Below are 19358 nucleotides of genomic sequence, written 5' to 3' on the forward strand. Positions count from 1 at the left end.
GACCTTTATTTTTTATTTTGATTATCATGATGATTAGCTCATCTATAACCGTTAAAAAAATGATGAAGATGGAAATTAAATAGAAATTTCTTCATTGTTTTAAGTGTCAAAACTAAAAATTAAAAGTAACAATTAAAAATAATGTCGTGATTACAAAAATATCAATAAATGTTGGTAGTCAGCCATTCAAGTCTTTTAATTATTATAAAAATAAAAGACAAATACATGCTGGATATTTTTGCATTTATCAAAAGATCTGTTAACTGAATTCTTGATTTGAAAAAACTAAAACGTATGCTTGGCCAAATAATAATTGCTGATTTCTTTTTGTTTTATTTTTACATTTTTTAACATGTAAGTAAATAAATCATATCACAAGCTTTTTCTTTCTATCAGAAAAAAGATTAAAATATGGCGTACATCCCCATTGTTCCCAGTCTGAATGATAAAAGATTGGCACTAAGATTAATATCTCCTTTTGGTATATATTTGGTAAGTTGAATTGGTGGATTTCAAAAATATATTTCTTTAATATTTTGCATTATATAATTTTTTTTTCTAAATTCATAGTCTAATTAGACTCCTAATTACATCATCCGAATGATATTTCTATACGAGACTTACTTTCAGATTAAGTAATCCAATTTTTTTTTTAATATAAAATTCACTTTCAAATTATGTAATTCAAAAGAAATGCATTTTCAGATTACATAATCTGGAAGTTTTTTCTAAATATAAAATTAACTTCTGGATTATATGATCCATGGACTTATCTCAAATCAAAAAAAATTCTAAATTTTGTAAATCTAAAAACAATACCGTATCCAAAAACATCTTCCTCATTATGTATAGAAATAACACAAAAAAAGATAAAAAGATATTTCCAAATTTAGTATAGGGTGGCACAAAGTACATGGTATGATCAGGCTGAGTAACCCAAGGGAAATCCGTGATCATACTAAAAAGGGGTGAAAGCTACAAATAACCAACTACAAAAATCCAATAACCCCCACAAATATTATATTAGCTTCGTTTAGGATCGATCAAGATAAAAATTTCAATAATTATATTAGATTCGTAAAGCATGGGCAAGCTAAAAAATTTCGCAAAGAACTAAGCAGCCTTTTATGAACATAGACAGCAGGTGACATTGTGGATAAGGAACTGCACCAAAGTAGAAGAATATAAAGGAGGGGGGCGGTGGGGTTCGATCAGATGCCAACTCATCAAGGTAAATATCAAAATTCAACTATTTTTGCATTAATTCTTAACATTATATAGTCCTCCATACTATGAATGGTACAAAATGACACCTTCAAGAAAACCATGATGTCTGCTCATACTACCATATCATTTAATCTTTTGAAGTTATCACGAGCAACCCCAAAGCACCAATGAGAATATACTGCAAAGATGAGACAGCTTTAGAATACTTCACACTTGCTTCAACTTAAAATATGTCATGCATCTTGAAAATGGTCATTTTATGGCAGCGCAGAGTAAAATATCATCCATTGTTTTGCATAAATCAGCATCACAACAAAACTATTAAGTTTCAAACCGTAAACACCCTACACGAGCTAGATGAACACAATAGATTGGCACAGAAAACAAACCTTGATAATAGGCTTTTCAGTCATAATTATGGTCACCCAGCCCACGTAAGGTAAGAACCTGCCATTGACAATACAGACAATTTTTAGAGTACCAGAAAATTACTTACCAATTGAAATGCTTCATAATATTAAATGTCAAACTGTTGGTATCATTACGGGATAAAGTAGGATTAACACTAAGGATGATGCTCATATTCAAGAGCTTATTGGGTGTAAATTGCGCACATTGTTAGATACTATGCTCCCCTAGTGCATTTAGCATGTAGCCAAAAAAAGCCTACTTCGTTGATGTCACACATCTCTCTCTCTTATTATAGTTGGAGACTTGAAACATATAACCTAAATATTATAAATAACTTTGTGTGGTTGCCACAACAAGTGAGTGTGGCTATAACAAAGCAGGTTTAGAAAACAGTTATACAATAAGTGGAGCAAGTGTAACTAAACAAAATACCATACCCGACAGCTCTACCCATTATGTGGTGCCTTTGCAGCCAAAGCTGACCATGAGCATACAATAGCCTGTCATCCCCATAATTGTTGTCTCCTGCCAAAGACAACAAAATAAATCAAGGGAGAGCACTGCATTATGAAATAGAATACTAGAGAAAATAATGAATTTCAAAATTTGCACTCTAGTAGGTGTAGTACAAGAGAGATCCCAACAATAGACTGAACTAAAACACTTCAAGCATTTCTCACAAAATAGAGAATGGGTCCATTTCTTTTACTGGAAAATTCATTCAATAATAATGTGTTAGAAAAAGTGTGTTGCAAGCATCACTAGTATTTCTGTAAAATGGAGGACCAAAAAATCAATATAGCCAACATTTCCATTAAGTAATCTAGTCATGAACCAGACATTACCTTTTGTGAGAACATCAACCTCTCCAGTATCTTCCCTTTCATGTACCTACAGAATGATCAAGTATTGAGACTCTAAAACAGGGCAACCATAATTATCATAAATTTCAGAAAGCATAGAGAATGCTAAACCAGAGAGTTCGTGTTTTAGAAAACATATAGAATTTAAACAAGTGAATATGTAAGTGTGCGTGAACATGTGTGCACTTGAGGGATTGAAGAGTTTCTTGCTGGAAAGAAGGATAAATCCAACTAATCAATCTTATGAATTATCCAGAGATTCTTGATGTTCTCCATTTTTCAGTGACAATAAGTTGATAAAACTAGTTTAAGCAACAAGAGAAGGGCAGTGATTGAAGGAGGAAAGTAGGCGTGTTTTAGAAAGCATACTGTTAAACTAGTGAATATGCATGTGTGTTTGGAGATTCAGGAAGTTTCCTTTTGCAAGGAATGATAGTCCCAAGTAATCGATGATATTCATATCCATTACCCTGAGATTATGATCCTCTCAGGTTTTCACAATGTTGTCAATGGAAATAACTAAGTAGTTCAATCACGCAACAAAAGAGGGGCAGAGAGTGAAGGAGGAAAGTTCTAATGGCAATCTACATTGATGTTCCTTATGCTTCAAAGATTACGTCAATAGATTAAAATAAGGAGAACCACAAACTGATGGCACATATGTCGATAAAACCCAGGTTAGGATTTGGTTCGTAGTCACATCACATCAAACTGAATAAGCACAGCACTTCAGCAACACACTTATGAAATGGATCTCCCCATGTAATGCTGTGAACCGATTTTCCCTAATTTTCCATCCAAAAATCAATTTAAGTGTCTCAGAGGTGCTTACCTTAATTACACGATGAACAATTGGAATCTCACGCCCCTAAATAAATAAAAAAATACATGTCAATAAAGTATCTCATTTACGTCAATAATGACAGGAAAGTGGTGAGCAGAAAACAGAGAATCAAACTATGAATATAACTAACAAGACTAAGCAAACCTATTATTCTGAGTTAAGCCATTCACAATGGTACTCATACAATATTTTTTATAGATTGATTCTGATAAATACAAATTAGCTAGGCAATATATAAAGAAACAACCCAAGAGAGAACTTACATCCACATTAAACACAACAATCTCCCCCGCCCGAATTGGATCTTTACTCATGTGCAGGAATAAGATGTCTCCCTGCACATTAGCCGCATTTGTTAAAACCACAAAGTAGCAGACAAATTAAGCTCACAAGAATAGTTTACATATATACACAGCTTCTCTCTCATTGAAATATATCCGGAATCAAGAGTACAAGAAACACAAAAATACTATTAATGGTAAAAAAAAAAAAAAAAACAGAAGCATTCCTGCATAAGACCGACTCACCCGCTTGAATCCTGGTTCCATGCTTCCAGAAAGAACAACAACAACAGGAGATTCACTGCCAGTAATGCACATCAATGCCTTCCATATTATCAACGCAGACGTAACAATCATGCCTGAGTCAAAACATAAATTACCTTGGTAAATAAAAACCCTACATATAGACCAAGAAAACCACATTGTCGACGGTACTTGTGATTAAACACTATAGCCTATATAGAGTCATCAACCAAATGTTGAATTACTGTCTGCAGCATATACATATATAAACTTTGAGTATGATAGAGGAATCATATAAAGTACGGAAGACAAACACAATCCCTATGTTGTCTGCATAATCGAATTACAATAAATCATATTGATCCTCATAATCTATAACCTGGCAGTGTGACAGTGAGAGTGAGAGCCGCTAAAGATAAACCCCTAAAGACATCCATGCTCGCGTAATGCTCTTGCAAATGCTAACAGTGAAAAAATTGGCAATCGGAGTTGATTATAAAAACCCTAAAAAAGTGGGGAGTGAAGAATTTGGTTGCAGAAGTTGCAATTTGGATTGATTTTGGAGTGTAGGCACAGGAAATTGAGGGTAGATAAAATGAAAAATTGAAACGGAAAAAGAGAGAGGAGAAGAAGAACGAACCGAGGCTAACGGCCTGGGTGAGAACCTGCCGGATCTGAAGAGATTTGACGGAATCCACAGTCTCTCCGATCCAACCCATTGTTGTTGCTTCTTCTCTTCCCTTCAACGCAGAACGAAGAACGAACGCAAAACGCAGAACGCAGAACGCGAAACGCAGAAGTCTATGGTTGCTGCTGCAAGTCCCAACTTCACTGCAACACCAAGGCGTAACTCTCCTTTTTGTTTTCCCCCGTTTGCAAGAGGATATTTTATTATGGATTTAATTTTAATCATGTAGGTCATTTAATATTACGAATAATATTTTTAAATATTTATTTAGATTTTAAGTATATATTATATTTCAAATTTATAATAAATAATCTTTATTGCCGTATCATATTATTTTTATTACATTCGAAACATGTTGAAGTTAAAGCTAGAATTAACATAATAAATAATAAATTAATTAAAATAGAAAAATAGTTAAAAGAATTCTCAAGAATACCCTAAACCCTCTAGATTTTATCTTTTTTAAGTCAGAGTTGATAATAATATCATTGGTCGACATGGTCAATAAATAAGGATTTGGTCAAAATCCCTAACTTGTTTATCCCTAATACAATTGCATTAACTTTGATTTTGTGTAAGAGATAAAACCTAAAGATGAAACCTTTTAGGAAGATATAGAGAGAGTTATTTAATGTTCTATTTAAATAAAAATTTAAAATATTAAATTTTTTAAATAAATACAAATTTTAAATATTTAATACCGTATTTAAATAAAAATATAAAATATTCAAAAATTCTAAATTAGTTTAACCTGAATTATTCTCCTTCAAACATCAACATCAATTTTCATGAAACAGTCCTTCAATATTAATTATGCCCTTCAAACATTATTAAAGAAAAAATAACAACATCGATTATCTAAATAGAAAGAGGGTTTCATCCCACAAATTCACACAACACAAATAGAATATTGTAATATTCTATATATGAGCACTGATACAATACAAAAACAAAAATATGTATATATAATTATAAATTATATAAATTTATAAAAAAAATTAAGGATATTTTGTTTTTTTTTCTCTGAGCACTCACTTACATTCAAATTACACTGTCGTGTCACTACTATAATCAAATATTTGCATAGAAAACATTGCAAGTTACCTCTGCTACAAACTTCTTTAAACAAAAGTTTCATGACATCTAAAATCTTATCTACAACAGTTTTTAGACTTATTAGAAACATTTAAATATGAATAAACAATTATTAAAATACAAGTTTTATACAAAATTTCATAACCAAATCTTACAAAAGATTTGACATAATAACACCCACAGAAAAAGATAAATCAGATGAAAATTTCACATGGGAGATTACCTCTATAAAGTTCATGACATTTCTCAATATTTTAAGCAAAGAACTCTACATTTTTTTTTCTTAGAACTCTGAAACATTTCTTCCTACCCATGTTGCATTAATATTTTAAATATTACATGTTCACTTGTAATTTAGCAATTAGTCTTTTTTACAATAACATCCTTAAAAAAATCACTTCAAAATTAACCCTTTTGTTTAAAACTCAATTAAATTGACAAGAGTATGTTTCTGAAGAGTTTATCTGGTTTTTCCTTTTGCAGGGCTTGGTGTTTCTCAGAGTTCAATGGCTCTTCAACTTCCAACACTTTCTGGTTGTGTCAGGAGCTTCAACTCAAGCGTGTGCTCGATGTCTGGTCGGAAATTCAGCACCTTTGCCACTCTGTCACAACCCCGTGGTGACACAACCAACTGGGTTGAAGCAACTTCCAGTTTCTTCGACCAAGACAAGCGACCCATCATGCTGTTTGACGGTAATTAACCCTCTATCGTCTTTTTTCTTCATGCTACCTTTAACAAACAAGTGATTTTTTCTTCCATGCTAAGGTTGAGTGAAAAATCTTTCTTGTGACTCAGGAGTATGCAACTTGTGCAACGGGGGTGTGAAGTTCGTCAGTGATAACGATAGAAATAAGTACATGATCCCTTTTTTCTTTCTCCTTGTGATAATTCCTCCCTTTGATTACTCTCACATTAAAATTTTATCTCCTATAGTTGTATATTGAAGTTGTTTCTTTATGTTCGGGATCTCTAATAGAAATTAGGATATTTTGTTCTTTATAAGTAGGTGCAAACTCATCTTATATTATGAGTGAGTTAGGTTTAATATGGTATCAGAGCCATTTAAACGTGAGAGTTTGTTGGGCCTATCGTGAAACTGTGTTGAGATCCCACGTCGACTAAAGAAAAGTTGATCAGTTATTTTCGTTTGTTTACGCTTTTTTGATGATTGTTAGGACAATTAGATATGAAGCTCTTCAGAGTGAAGCGGGTAAAATGTTGCTTAGGAGATCAGGAAGAGCTCCTGATGACATCTCAAGTGTTGTATTGGTTGAAAAGGACAGGTATGCTATTGAAGGTTCAAAAGCTTTTGTAAAAATTTTAAGGTTTCTTCAACAATTTTCATCACAATAAGATCACCCTTTTTCTGTTAAATTTTCCATTATTTCCTCAACCAAGTTAATGTATATGTGAGGAAACAAGAACTTCATGATTGTAAATTACAAGAAAAAAGAATTAACAGTGGAAACAAATGACTTTTTATTGCATAATGATGTCTAACATGAAAGCTTTTATAAAAAAATTGACTGTCTGGTTGATTCTAGATCGTACATAAAGTCAGAAGCCGTATTGAAGATAATGGAATACATAAACTTGCCATTTCCACAACTAGCAATTCTTCTTCAATTTGTTCCTCTGTAAGTAGTATTTTCCCCTCTTGCTTTGTGGATTTCATGGTGTTCTTTATTTGCTTAAGGGCAACAAGCTTGATGATATATGTCATGGATGATTGCAGGTTTATCAGAGATTTTGTTTATGACAATGTTGCAAACAACCGTTACACGATTTTTGGTCGTTCTGAATCATGTGAAATATAGCATCATCCTGGCATGAGTACATGGGATAATAGCAACCTGCCAAGTTCAAAAAGTGGGGTTCTTTATAGTTGTTGTCAGATCATGTTGTCCTCAAATCTTTTGAAGCTACCATGTACTGCTCTGTATATGAACTTTACTTGTTGTTTTATTTTATAGAAGTAGAGAAGAACATCAATTCATAATTTTTTTTCTGTACCAAATTATGCCACTACATACTCCCAATAGTTTCATAGCTTCATCAGGAATCATTAATTAAGCTGTCTAAATGTGTTCTTCTTATAACTGTTCTTGTTTAACTGTTTGGGGTCTTTGTATGATAAAAAATGTCTCTTTGTTTGACACAATTTATGTTTTTCAGCTTTAACAAAGAATTAAGTTTAACCAAAGACTCAAATCTCCATCATATTAGATAAAAAAAAGGAAGAACTATTCATTGGTTAAGAATCTAGTTGTAGTGAGATCTTGAAATCTTCACAAATATGTTCTTTACCTAAAAGCATGTTAAGATGTATATTGTTCCATTCTGTCTGCATGTTTGTCAAGATTCTAGCTACATTTTCCTTTTTTTTTATAAAAGCTTTCATGTTAGGTATCATTATGCAACTTGATAGCTACATTTTCCATTTGACATTGATTATTTTTCAGTTAATCAAGAATTATTAGGGTTGATACAATGACAAGGTACAGGAAAATAGGAAGCAAAGGACTCTGTCCTTAAAATAAATCTTTAACTACTAAGTGCCAGAAGTGTAAAAATCGTGCAGTAAATTTGCTAGTTTTGTAACTACCAGCTTTAACAAAGAAATAAATTAAATCTAAACCTCGATTTTTCCTTCTTTTCTTCCTTTCTATTGGATGAGATATTAGTTCCGCCACCAAAAAAAGGAAGAACTATATTCATTGTGTTTGGATTCAGTTGTGATAAGATCTACATACAAGCTGATTCTGGAAGTAGAAAACAGAACAGTTTTGAATAAATGATGGTAGTACACTTTAGCACTATTCCACATGGTCTGATAATTAGGAAGTCAACATTCAAGAATTTCTTCTATCCATATAAGAAGCCAAGTTGATACATGTATAGAGTGTCTAATCTCTCAAGAACTGGATTTTGCCCTTTTCTTCTGGATCTAGCATAAACAATCATGTAACTGGGAAGAAGAAAGAATTTCAAACCAAAATTCTCAGCAGTTGCAGCAAATCATGCAGATCTCTTAGGCCAAAGAAAGTGATGGAGCTTTATTTATCTGTTTCTGCAAGACTTTATGTGCTGTTGTAAAAGCTTCTAAAAGGGAAGATTTTCAGTTTGTACATGCAAACTTGAAGAACTGAGTGTGAAATCAGAACCCTTCATCGTGGATAACTTTGTAGGAAGGGATATTTTTGAGCTGTATTTTCTACAAACAGTTTGGCCAGGCCATATGCAAATCTGTGAAGTTGTAGTCATTGAATCAGGCTCATGGATGTTATACAAGGCATGAACATGCATTGTGAAAATTGACATGTAAGAAAACTGTAACCATTTACCCCAGAATTAAAATTATCAGTGACACAAACAGGAAGAAATACTGATAGCATTTGTACTTTGATTTGCGTTTCACATCATATCCTGGAGGAATATATTTGCGATTTACATATCCGTATTGAGGGCGCATTAAAAGGACAAAACCGAGGAAGAATCCTGCCAAGAACCCTCCAACATGAGCTGAATTGTCCACATGAGGTAGAAATCCAACAGCCAAGTTTAGGCCAACAATGATCAAAAGGCTTGCAAGAGCTGCACACTGAAGTAAGTGTTGATTAAAATTTGTCTTTCCTCTTGGAAAAATCAGAACTAATTCTCCCTCTTTGGTGCAAATACAAAATGAACACTTGCGGAAGTAATGAACAGATAAAAGAAAATAGAGCATAAGAGAATAATGAAATGTGAGAAAACTTCCTCAATTTGAGAAGTAAAATCCATGGGACCTAGTACAGGAAATGTCTCCACTATGAAAGTAGGATTACAATATTGGTTTCTCTCACTCTGTGAGGATACCATTTAATCTCACCCAGTAAGGATGGAATACAAAGTCTGACTAGCATCTCACTAGAACAGATAACCACCATAATGGTGAGATTAGAAATCCTAGTGAGATGCTAGAGAGACTTTGTATTTCATCATTCTTGAGTGAAATTAAGTGTTATCCTCCCAGAGTGAGAGAAACAACTACTGTAATCCTACTTTCATAATGAAAACATTTTCTAGATATGTCCTGTGAGTTTTTATTTTTCAAGTTGAGAAGGTTTTCCTACTTGTGATTATTTTATTTTACTTTATTTTCTATTATCTGCTTATTGTTTCCGCAAATGTCCATTTTGTATCTACACCAAAAAATGAAAATTAATTCTGATTTTTCCAACACTAACTGTCTTCCAATGCTGATAGATTATATAAAGTACCTTATTTGCATAGATACTCCAGTTAGTTAGAAGCTCAGAAAGCATGGCTCCCAGAAGACCAAAAAGTGCACCAGATGCACCAACTGACACCGTACTTGATCTAGCTTCTTGCAAATGCAAAATAGATAGCAAACTTCCGCCAATACCAGAAATCATATACAAGAGTCCAATTCTCACTGCCAAATCCACAGAGAAGAATTTAACTAAAGAAAATCATAGAGGTTCAATTCAATCTGTAAAAATATTCATTAGCAAAGACTGAGTTTAGTTGTTGGACTTTTGTGTATTGTCTTGAGAATGTGTTCTTTTGGAGGGTTGATGTAATTGTATATTGACATGTTCTTGTATCTTGTTATGGTATGTTAATGTGGCTGATGTATTGTAATGTTGGTGGTATACCCAACAGATTGGGAGATAAGAAACTTATGTTGTAATTATTTATATAAGGGTTGGAACACTTCTGAAATGTTTCATTTTATTTATTCTTTATTGATAAAAAAAAATTCAGTAGTTACCAAATCCAAATTCTTTCTCAAGCCGAACCCCTATGAAGAGAAGGCTGAACATATTGGCTAGTAAATGCACGACTCCAGCATGAAGAAACATGCAGGAGAAGAAGCGCCATACTTCATATCGTTTCACCACTAGATCCTCTTCAAGTGCCCCTAACAGCCGCAGCCTGCAGAAAGTTAATACAACAGCCCCATTAATGAATGAAGAACCAAGGTGAAACTCAACATTGTTTTATTTTTATTTCTATTTCTACCCCGTGCATCATGCATGCATTGTCAGCAATGGAAAGAGGACACATAATGATAAACTAGGATGATGCAAGCATCCTTGTTTTTTTTAAAAACTTTCATAAACATTATTATGCAACTTGACATCTTAGTTAAACTGACACACCTCAAGTAAATAACAAATCATTTGCTGATGATTCATTCATCCTTATTTCTACCCCGTGCATCATACATCCATTGTTAACGATGGAAAGAGGACACATAATGATAAACTAGGATGATGCATGCATCTTTTTTTTATACAAATTTTCATGTTATGTATAACTATGCAACTTGACATCTCAGTTAAGCTAACACCTCAAGTAATAACAATCATCTGTCTAATGCACGCATCCTTATTTCTACCCGTGTATTATGCATGCATTGTTACCAATGGAAAGAGGACACATAATGATAAACTAGGCATTTGTTTTTATAAAAACTTTCACGTAAGGCATCAACTTGACACATTTCAGTTAAGGTAACACCTCAAGCAACAAAAATCATCTGATGATGCATGCATCCTTAATCAAAGAGAAAATTATTGTTTCATGCAGATGGTTCAATGTGATCCACGATGATGGTGAGGAATGCAGAAAAGCTTTGGGTGAGAGAGGGAGAGAATTATTCTCACGTGCGGATGGCAGGGCCAAGAAGAGGGTTTTCCCTGAAAGGTTGGAAGGAGAACCTGCCCAGATACTTTGTGAAAAGACAAGAGTCGTCGTTTGAGTATGCAGGACAATCATTCTCGTACATGGTATAGACGAAGATGGCAATGTTGGCCAAAAAAATGAGTGGCACCAACCATGAAAACCACAGACGAGGTTGTGGCATGTGGAAAGTAGGTGGTGGCGGTGGGGGGTACCGTGCCGCCTCTATGTCGGACATGTGCGGCGGTCTCTTCCCCATGCTGTTGGGATTGCAGATTGCAACACAGACACAAAAACAGACAATGAAATATGTTGTTGTGTTGGCATGCAACTGCAATAACAACCAATCTACCCACCCTCCTTGCCGTTGGCTAGCCTAGCAGTTAAATTAGGTAACCATGCTTCCTTCTTATAGAATTCGTTACATTATATTATACCATCCATTACATTATATTGCATACCTTCAACTTTTTTCTTTCTCTTATTCTCATTTGCATCTCAATATCTATTTCGGTCTAGTAATTAGTTGGTTGCAAAATAAACACAAAACTCAAAAGTAGGACAACATTTGATTGGCTTAATCACTAATCATACGTATCACTTGACACGTACATATATATATATATGTATTCAGCATAGTATTTTCACACCCTTATGTTATTGACTAAATATATTATTGTTTTATTTTAAAACATTGAAAAAAATGTGGTTGTGAACAAATATTTGGGATAATATTAAGTATTAGTAGGAAGTGGATTTTAAGTCAATGAGTGGGGGAGATAACTAATATTTTGGTGTATTTTGTAGTTGCACTTTGCAGTGCTTATAGCATTCCAATACGAGCACGGTGCTAGCTGGAATAGGATGTCTAGCTTATGCACTTCTGGGGTGTTTGTTCATTTCTTTATTCTTAGAGATTCTTAATGTGGTTTGGTTTATGTAAAAGGGTTGGGATACCCCTTTTGTATCCCTCTTAATTTACTTGAATGTTGATAAAAAAAAAGTAGATTTGAAAGTTAACTCAACATCATAAAAAATCAGCTTATAAGGTGAGATTTGCATTCACATATATAATGATGAAATATCCTCATCTAATTGAGGTGAGATCTCCAACACACATCCTCACCGAAAGTGACAACTCGTGCGTTGGACAATATATTATCGATGGTCCGATAACGACCCGATACCAAGTGACCTGATAAGTTCAATAAACTCTCAGTAGAATATACTCGAACAAGTATAACTCTATTTTCTTCTGATAATACTATTTAAAACACAAATCTTTTACATGAATGATCAAAAGAAAAAGAAAATGCAACAAACATATATGCCAATTCTGAAGAAGACAACCACAGATGAATTGTTGTGGAAGGGCTACTTGAGCAGACACTTTACGGATGGTTTGGTGTGGGTGGCTGTTCCATGTGCATTATGGCAAAAGGAGAAAACCTTCTTCCCTGGAACTGCAGACGTTATATAAACATGATCAAGCACAATGTTGGAGCATCCCACGTTTTCATCACAGCTCAAATTGATTGCTTTGTCCGTCAATGATGTCCCAACAATTCCTTTGTAAGTTATATCACTTACCTTGATTGATTGAGTCTTTCAAGAGAAACAACATGAAAAAAGTTAGTAAACTTTTGGAGTAAAATGTTAGTTATGACACTATAAGAAATATTAATTGATGTTAGTCTCGAAGTTTTGTGAGTTTTTTGGCGAGACTAACATCAATATTTCTTGTAGTGTGATAAACAGTCAAATTGGTTGGTTATTATCTTCTTGTGGTACCTTGTTTTGGCAGTCCGATCTATGAGGGCAATAAAACTGGTCAATGATAATGGGGTTATTGGCTCGAACAAACTTGATCTTTTCAAACGTGATCCTCCTAGCAAATCCAGCACCACCCTAATGCAAAAAATAGAATACAAAAGTCTATTATATTCAACATGATGATGACAAGTTGCAGAACTTTTGCATGTAACCAAAATATGTTTTAGTAATTAGCATTGTTTTTTTTTATGTGGTCAATTACCTGCCATGTCTTGATTCTTACTCCAGTTAATGTTTCAGTCAAAGTACAATTCTCCACATGCACGTCCTCTACAATGTCGGTCTCTCCACGTGTTCCCAATGATCCAATGCTACAAAAAAAGTGATTTCTTCATCAGAAAGTAGTAAAGGAACATGATACCCTTTGGGGAAGCACACATGTCTCCCAAACAAGTGGGGGATTATATAAAAATTATCATTGATAATTGGATTTGTGGGTCAAAGAATTACATTTTTGTGTAAAAAAAAAAAAACTGAGTGTTCTATATTGTTTCCATCAATTAATGTAAAATCTAGACTTGTTTTCACTATAAAACACTGACACAAACACTGATACGACACGGACACAGAGATACATATAATTTCTAAAGTGTAAGACACGGAAACACAAATCTATATATTTTATAATTATGAATTATATTAATTGACAATAAAGATTTATATGCACGAGAGTATGTTTCAAAAAAAATTTTGGGACAGAAAGATATTTTTCATGACTGGTTCAAAAGGATTTGTTCCTTATTTTTATAATCATAATAAAAAAGGTTATATAATAAGTTTGAGCTTTTTAAAAATTAATGTATTTTTTCTTTTTAAAATTGTGTTAGAACAGTGTTAGGATTGTCAAAAATCCAACAAATATTTTTTGAATTGGACATTTTATTGATACATGTTCTACGAATTTCGTAAAAATGTCGTAGAAATGTCCGTGTTCGATACGTCACGGACACGCCATTTAAGATAAGTGTCCGAATCTCATAAATTTTCACAGAGCTGATATATGAATGTCTTGTCTTACTGAGGAACTACTGAACAAAAGTCTTAGTTATGTGAAACCCAAGCCAAAGCAAAGGGATAATAGGATTTCAAAGCATTAATACACCGAAATACTAACTAACCTGATACCATGGCCTGGACCACATGTTATACCAGATATTGTGATCTTGGAGGATCCAGCACTAATAGCAATGCAATCATCACCTGCAGTTAAACCATCATGCCATTTGTATAACAGCCATAATCATGTTATAGGAAACAGAGAAGTTGAAAGATTTTACCAACAAATTTGGGTGTAAAATTACATGCAAATGTAAAGTTCATTACCTGTTGCAATAGAAGAATTGAGTACTTGAATGTCTCTAGAGCCAGAAATATCAATGCCATCGGTATTAGGACTTGTTCCAGGAGCAACCAGACGCAGGTTAGAGAGGGTGCCTTTCTGGCAGCTAGTTAGAGTCATGTGGCTTCTTGCAGGATTAATGCTTGTATATCCTTTCAGTTGAAGTCGGTTGCATCTGTTGAATGTTACTGCCTGTGCATCCACAAAGATGTGTTTATGCTTATCAAAACAAAATAAGATGAAAATATTTGAGAAAGCAGTGTTGATTTTTCATGTGTGTTGAGAATACAATCTATTTATTAGGTGTAACAAGGAATATGTACAAGGGTGGATTTAGATTTTGGTTCTCAAATGCGTTTTTTCAGTATAAAAAAACTGATTCTAATTTGAAGGAAATCAAAGTTGTCACACTATGCTGATAATATCAGGTAAACCCTAATATCAGGTAAACCCTATGAGGTTTAGACACACTTTTTAAATGGCGTGTTCGTATCAAACAATGACACTCGTAAAAAAGTCATAAAATTTTCAATTGAAAAAATATTTGTTGGATTTTATACATTAATTTAGAGATGGTATGTATCTATGTGCCCGTGTTGTATCAGTATTTGTTCATCTTGTATTAGTATTTGTGTGTTAGTGTATGTGCTAATAAACCTTATGAAAAAAACAACAATGATTGTGACAATAAGCTTGAATCATTATTTAGATAATGAAAGTATCAAGAGATATTACTCACTGTTGGTGGACGGCATGTTGTGCCCTGAAAAAGAAAATAAAAGTCATAAAAATTTGGGCTATATTGTTAAAGAATAGAATGAGGAATTATGTAGTCAAAAGAATAGAGAAAGCAAAACTGAAAAAAAAAAAGAGAAAGAAAAGTAGTAACTATTTACTTACAGGTTGTGAATTTCCTAAGCAAGGTTGTTGCCACCAGATAGAGCCTCGACCATCAATGGACCCTTTTCCACTGATAATTAAACCATCGATGAATGAGAAGCCAAGCCATGTGTTCGTGTGGAATCCAGAATATTCAGATTTTGTCTTTGGTGCAACAATGTTCCCTGAAAGCTGAGGTCCCACAAACACTTCAATTTTACTACGAAAAGTAAACTTTAAACCTAATTCAACCTTATAAAACTGACTTATAAAATGAGGTTTGTACCCATTTATATACTATAAAATATTATAATTCCTAGTCGATGTGAGATCTTCAACATCTGTATCAGAACTTCTTACCACAAGGCAACCCAACCCAAATCATTAATTGATCATACCGACATGTTTGTCTGAGTGTAGTATGCAAGAAGTAAATTTTAAATTCAATTCAACCTTACGAAACATGCCTATAAGATGAGATTTGCGTGAAACTATATATTTATAACTTGATAACAAACTCTCACCTTACAAAATCCGACTTATAAGATAAAATTTGTACTCACTTATATTTACCTGAATGTAGGTATAATTAGATTTGCATGGACCACTGAAGCTAGTAGGCTTGAGCATGAATGTCCTTTTTGCTGGTATGATGAGCTGAGATATGTGTGACTTGCTCTGGCAAACGTCTTTCCATGCCTTCAGAAAGGCCTGTTGAAGATTGTCAGAAAGGCATAATTAACAGGTTTAAAATGGAAGAAACTAATAATTTGTGAAAACTAAAATGATGAGAGATATAATGATTGTAATTTACTGGGGAATCATTGGTTTTTCCATCTCCAACTGCTCCATATTGCAAAACATTGAAAGTAGTTGTTGTGCTGCTCAATCCGGGTGCAATAACACTCAGAATGATCAAAACAGTGAACAAAAATTCCTGCATGAAATGAACATTTTCCATGACAAATAAGACTTTGTTAATAACACTGTAAGAACTTTATGTATACAAATCAAACATATCAGTGAAGTCACTACAGCATATAACAGAATGTGACATTGTGAGATTCTAACCATATTATATCCAAATTTTCAGTGTTCTTGAAGATTCACACACTGATATATGCAATGTACGTACCCAGTTTCTTCTTCTATATATATATATATATATAAGGAGTAGCTATAGAATCTGTGTATTTGAAAGCAGATTTTAGACGTTAAATTGGGGTCATTTTAGTGATAAAGATACGTTGCAGAAAATGAAAGTGCACACAATCTAATTGGAAAACACATGGGTTGTGAAGACTAAGACATTGTTTTTACAGTAAGCACATGAACCAAATGCACCTCTCTACGCTTTCTTCTGAACCAACATTACGAAGCTCCTTCATTTACACTCAATAGTAAACTTTGGTAAATATGTCAAAAGATTGCTAACTTTTGGTTGAAAAAAAACTTATACTTTGATTTCAAACCACGTTCTTGTCCATAAATATATGAAAATATTCTTCAGTATATTCCTTCAAATGAAATATAATTATGGAAAAACAAAAAAATTTCATCAAAATATAATTGGATCTTTAATATTTTTCATGTTAACTCCTACATGTAACTATATAATATATTTCTTAAATGGTGTCCGATGAAAGTGTCTAATTATTTGTTGGATTTCTGACAATTCTAGCAGTGTTCTAATACAATTTAAAAAAATACATTAATTTTCTAAAAATTCTTAATTGTATAAATTTTTATTATGACTATAAAAGTAAGAACAAATCATTTTGAACATCCATCATAAACATTCTTCTGCTATAAACAAAAAACTGAACATTATGTTCGTGTCATATTAGTGTGCGATACATATATTTTTCAAACTGTGAAACTAAATATTTATAACTTAATCTTACAAAAATTGATATATTATAAACTAATTTTATATATTTTAGGATGTAAGATCTGCAATATTAGACTTAATTTATAAGAATATTTACTTATTATATATGGTAATCTATGTTTACAGAAAATAAATATACTTTTTTCAATCACCGTGCATTAAGTGGAAAATAAATCAATTTTTTGTTATTTATAGAATAATATGAAAGATATTATAACGTAAAAATGAATTCTCCTAAGGTTGAACATGCCCAAATCCACGCTTCATTCTAGATTTGGATTTAGGGTTTTGCGTTTTTGCGTTTTGACTTCAATTCAATGATTTAATTTGCACATGGCCATGACGATTGGAATATATTACTTCCTTTTCTATTCAAAATCTTTTTTATGTGTTTTTTAAGAAAAGAAAAATCATATTAAAAAATTACAATTGCTATATATGTGCTTTTCCTAAAAAAAACATAACCTTTTTTTCCTTAATTACTTCTTTTAAAGTTAAAACAATCCATTTCTAAAACAATTAATATAATTTTTTTTAATGAAAGTACTTGTATAAATAAAATATAATTTTGTATAAGTTAGTCAAAATTCATTTTTTATAACTTCCATAATTTGTAAAAATATAAACTAAAAGTCATTTAAAAAAATGAGATGTAGTTTTAATGAAAAATTGTTATTTAGATATAATTTATACTACATCATTTTATTATTTAATTTGTCAACATTGGTGGTTTTACAATAAAAATAGATAAACAAAGTAGAATATAATGAAAATAATATTAAAATTCAATATATAAAAATGAAATGGATAAAAAACAAATAATCCGAAGTTGTATTTGAAATATTAAATTTCATTGAAATTGTATTCAACATGTGTAACTTGTCCAAATTTGAAATAAAAAAAAATTCCATTTCAAGAAATACCAAATGAAATTACACTAACATTAAAAAAAATGTATTTTCTAAAAAAATGCAATAAAAACAAACATATTGTATTATTTTCTTAAAACAAAATATAATAAAATGAACAATATTATTTTTCTTAAATCAAAATACAACATAATTAATTTATTATATTTGTTCAAATAATAACTAAAATACACTGTATATACTAATCAAATTTAGTATGTATTCTAAAAAAACATTTTTCATATAATAAAAATCATTATAAATTTATTCTTATAGTGTTCTAACATATATTTTTCTCACAATATTACAAAATACCAATCTAAGAATTTCTCGAACATTAATTAAATATTTTTTCTTATATTTCACATCAATCAAACACATAATATCACATGATGACAAAAAGTCTTTTCTCCTTAAAATATTATCTAACTTTTTTTTTCTTTTACTCCTAAACCACTACAAATTCACATCAATATAAGAACACTCTATGCTCTCAAAATAATTTTTTTTTTCAATTTTTTCCATGTAATTTTAACAATAAAACAAAATAATTATAATGAAAATAATAAACTAAAAAAAAAAAGACTTCTCTTACCTTTATTTCCATTGTTTGAATTATAATTTTCTTCAACTTTCTTTTTATTAGCACCAACTCCTTCTTCCTAAATCTTTCTTCAACCTCTTCTCTCGATTTTTGAGTAACTTTTGTTTTTCCTAAATAATTCTGTCACGTATTTATATATATTCAATTCTCTTTTTCTAATAAGATTTTTTTTTTTTATTACTCCTCTTAATTTCCGTTATTTGTCTTTAATGTTAGTGATGAATAATTATGTTAATTAAAATTATTTTTAATTGGCATTATTATAGTAAAACTGTCAATTTACCAACTTTATTCCTTCTTTGAAAATATCTACACTTTCTTAATTAAATAATTAAGTTTATATATATATATATATATAGTTTATATATATATATATATAGTTAATCTTCCCTTTTTTTAACTAAAAATAATTCACACATTATAACAAAAATAAACTAAATATATATAAAAATTAATTTAATATTTTCGTATTTTACTAAGGATCTCTCAACACTTTCTACATAACGAACCAAAATTGAATAAGGTGAAAATTCTTGGATTTTTAATTTATTCGAGATCAATGT

The 19358-nt window shown here is 31.8% G+C and overlaps 4 protein-coding genes across 4 annotated transcripts; 1 reads left to right on the top strand and 3 right to left on the bottom strand.

The window, feature by feature from the left end:
* Positions 1-1232: 1232 nt before the first annotated feature.
* LOC137836027 (Peptidase S24/S26A/S26B/S26C family protein) lies at positions 1233-4761 on the bottom strand. The gene is made up of 8 exons (XM_068644833.2): positions 4510-4761; positions 3873-3985; positions 3609-3680; positions 3334-3369; positions 2484-2529; positions 2076-2163; positions 1617-1674; positions 1233-1405 (listed from the first exon to the last, which is right to left on the bottom strand). The coding sequence occupies exons 1-8, from the start codon at positions 4586-4588 to the stop codon at positions 1355-1357; spliced, it is 543 nt and encodes a 180-aa protein (XP_068500934.1). The 5' UTR covers positions 4589-4761; the 3' UTR covers positions 1233-1354.
* Positions 4762-5621: 860 nt separating this feature from the next.
* On the top strand, positions 5622-7736 carry LOC137836028 (Putative thiol-disulfide oxidoreductase DCC). The gene is made up of 5 exons (XM_068644834.2): positions 5622-6345; positions 6449-6506; positions 6829-6936; positions 7198-7290; positions 7389-7736. The coding sequence occupies exons 1-5, from the start codon at positions 6159-6161 to the stop codon at positions 7468-7470; spliced, it is 528 nt and encodes a 175-aa protein (XP_068500935.2). The 5' UTR covers positions 5622-6158; the 3' UTR covers positions 7471-7736.
* A 1084-nt stretch (positions 7737-8820) lies between these two features.
* Positions 8821-11798, bottom strand: RBL5 (RHOMBOID-like protein 5). Its single transcript, XM_068644836.2, has 5 exons — positions 11326-11798; positions 10428-10591; positions 9913-10088; positions 8998-9254; positions 8821-8899 (listed from the first exon to the last, which is right to left on the bottom strand). Exons 1-5 carry the CDS (start codon positions 11598-11600, stop codon positions 8821-8823), a joined length of 951 nt encoding a protein of 316 aa, XP_068500937.1. The 5' UTR covers positions 11601-11798.
* A 573-nt stretch (positions 11799-12371) lies between these two features.
* Positions 12372-16680, bottom strand: LOC137836030 (putative polygalacturonase At3g15720). The gene is made up of 10 exons (XM_068644835.2): positions 16464-16680; positions 16207-16329; positions 15966-16103; positions 15414-15584; positions 15253-15276; positions 14498-14705; positions 14293-14374; positions 13377-13485; positions 13133-13249; positions 12372-12946 (listed from the first exon to the last, which is right to left on the bottom strand). The coding sequence occupies exons 1-10, from the start codon at positions 16464-16466 to the stop codon at positions 12716-12718; spliced, it is 1206 nt and encodes a 401-aa protein (XP_068500936.2). The 5' UTR covers positions 16467-16680; the 3' UTR covers positions 12372-12715.
* Between the last annotated feature and the right edge of the window lie 2678 nt (positions 16681-19358).

Source organism: Phaseolus vulgaris, chromosome 5 (genome assembly GCF_051622355.1).
Source record: "Phaseolus vulgaris cultivar YP4 chromosome 5, ASM5162235v1, whole genome shotgun sequence".
Classification (NCBI taxonomy): Eukaryota; Viridiplantae; Streptophyta; class Magnoliopsida; order Fabales; family Fabaceae; genus Phaseolus; species Phaseolus vulgaris.

Coding starts and splice junctions, on each gene's coding strand:
- LOC137836027 (XM_068644833.2), bottom strand. CDS start 4,588: ATGGGTTGGATCGGAGAGACTGTGGATTCCGTCAAATCTCTTCAGATC. Junction 2,164..2,483: donor GGTTGATGTTCTCACAAAAG/GTAATGTCTGGT, acceptor TGTCTTTGGCAG/GAGACAACAATTATGGGGAT. Junction 1,675..2,075: donor ATAATGGGTAGAGCTGTCGG/GTATGGTATTTT, acceptor TGTCAATGGCAG/GTTCTTACCTTACGTGGGCT.
- LOC137836028 (XM_068644834.2), top strand. CDS start 6,159: ATGGCTCTTCAACTTCCAACACTTTCTGGTTGTGTCAGGAGCTTCAAC. Junction 6,507..6,828: donor AGTGATAACGATAGAAATAA/GTACATGATCCC, acceptor GATGATTGTTAG/GACAATTAGATATGAAGCTC. Junction 7,291..7,388: donor CTTCTTCAATTTGTTCCTCT/GTAAGTAGTATT, acceptor GGATGATTGCAG/GTTTATCAGAGATTTTGTTT.
- RBL5 (XM_068644836.2), bottom strand. CDS start 11,600: ATGGGGAAGAGACCGCCGCACATGTCCGACATAGAGGCGGCACGGTAC. Junction 10,592..11,325: donor CTTGGCCCTGCCATCCGCAC/GTGAGAATAATT, acceptor AACTTTCTGCAG/GCTGCGGCTGTTAGGGGCAC. Junction 10,089..10,427: donor TGAGAAAGAATTTGGATTTG/GTAACTACTGAA, acceptor TGGATTTGGCAG/TGAGAATTGGACTCTTGTAT.
- LOC137836030 (XM_068644835.2), bottom strand. Junction 16,104..16,206: donor GAAAAACCAATGATTCCCCA/GTAAATTACAAT, acceptor AATCTTCAACAG/GCCTTTCTGAAGGCATGGAA. Junction 13,486..14,292: donor GGTCCAGGCCATGGTATCAG/GTTAGTTAGTAT, acceptor CTTTTTTTGTAG/CATTGGATCATTGGGAACAC.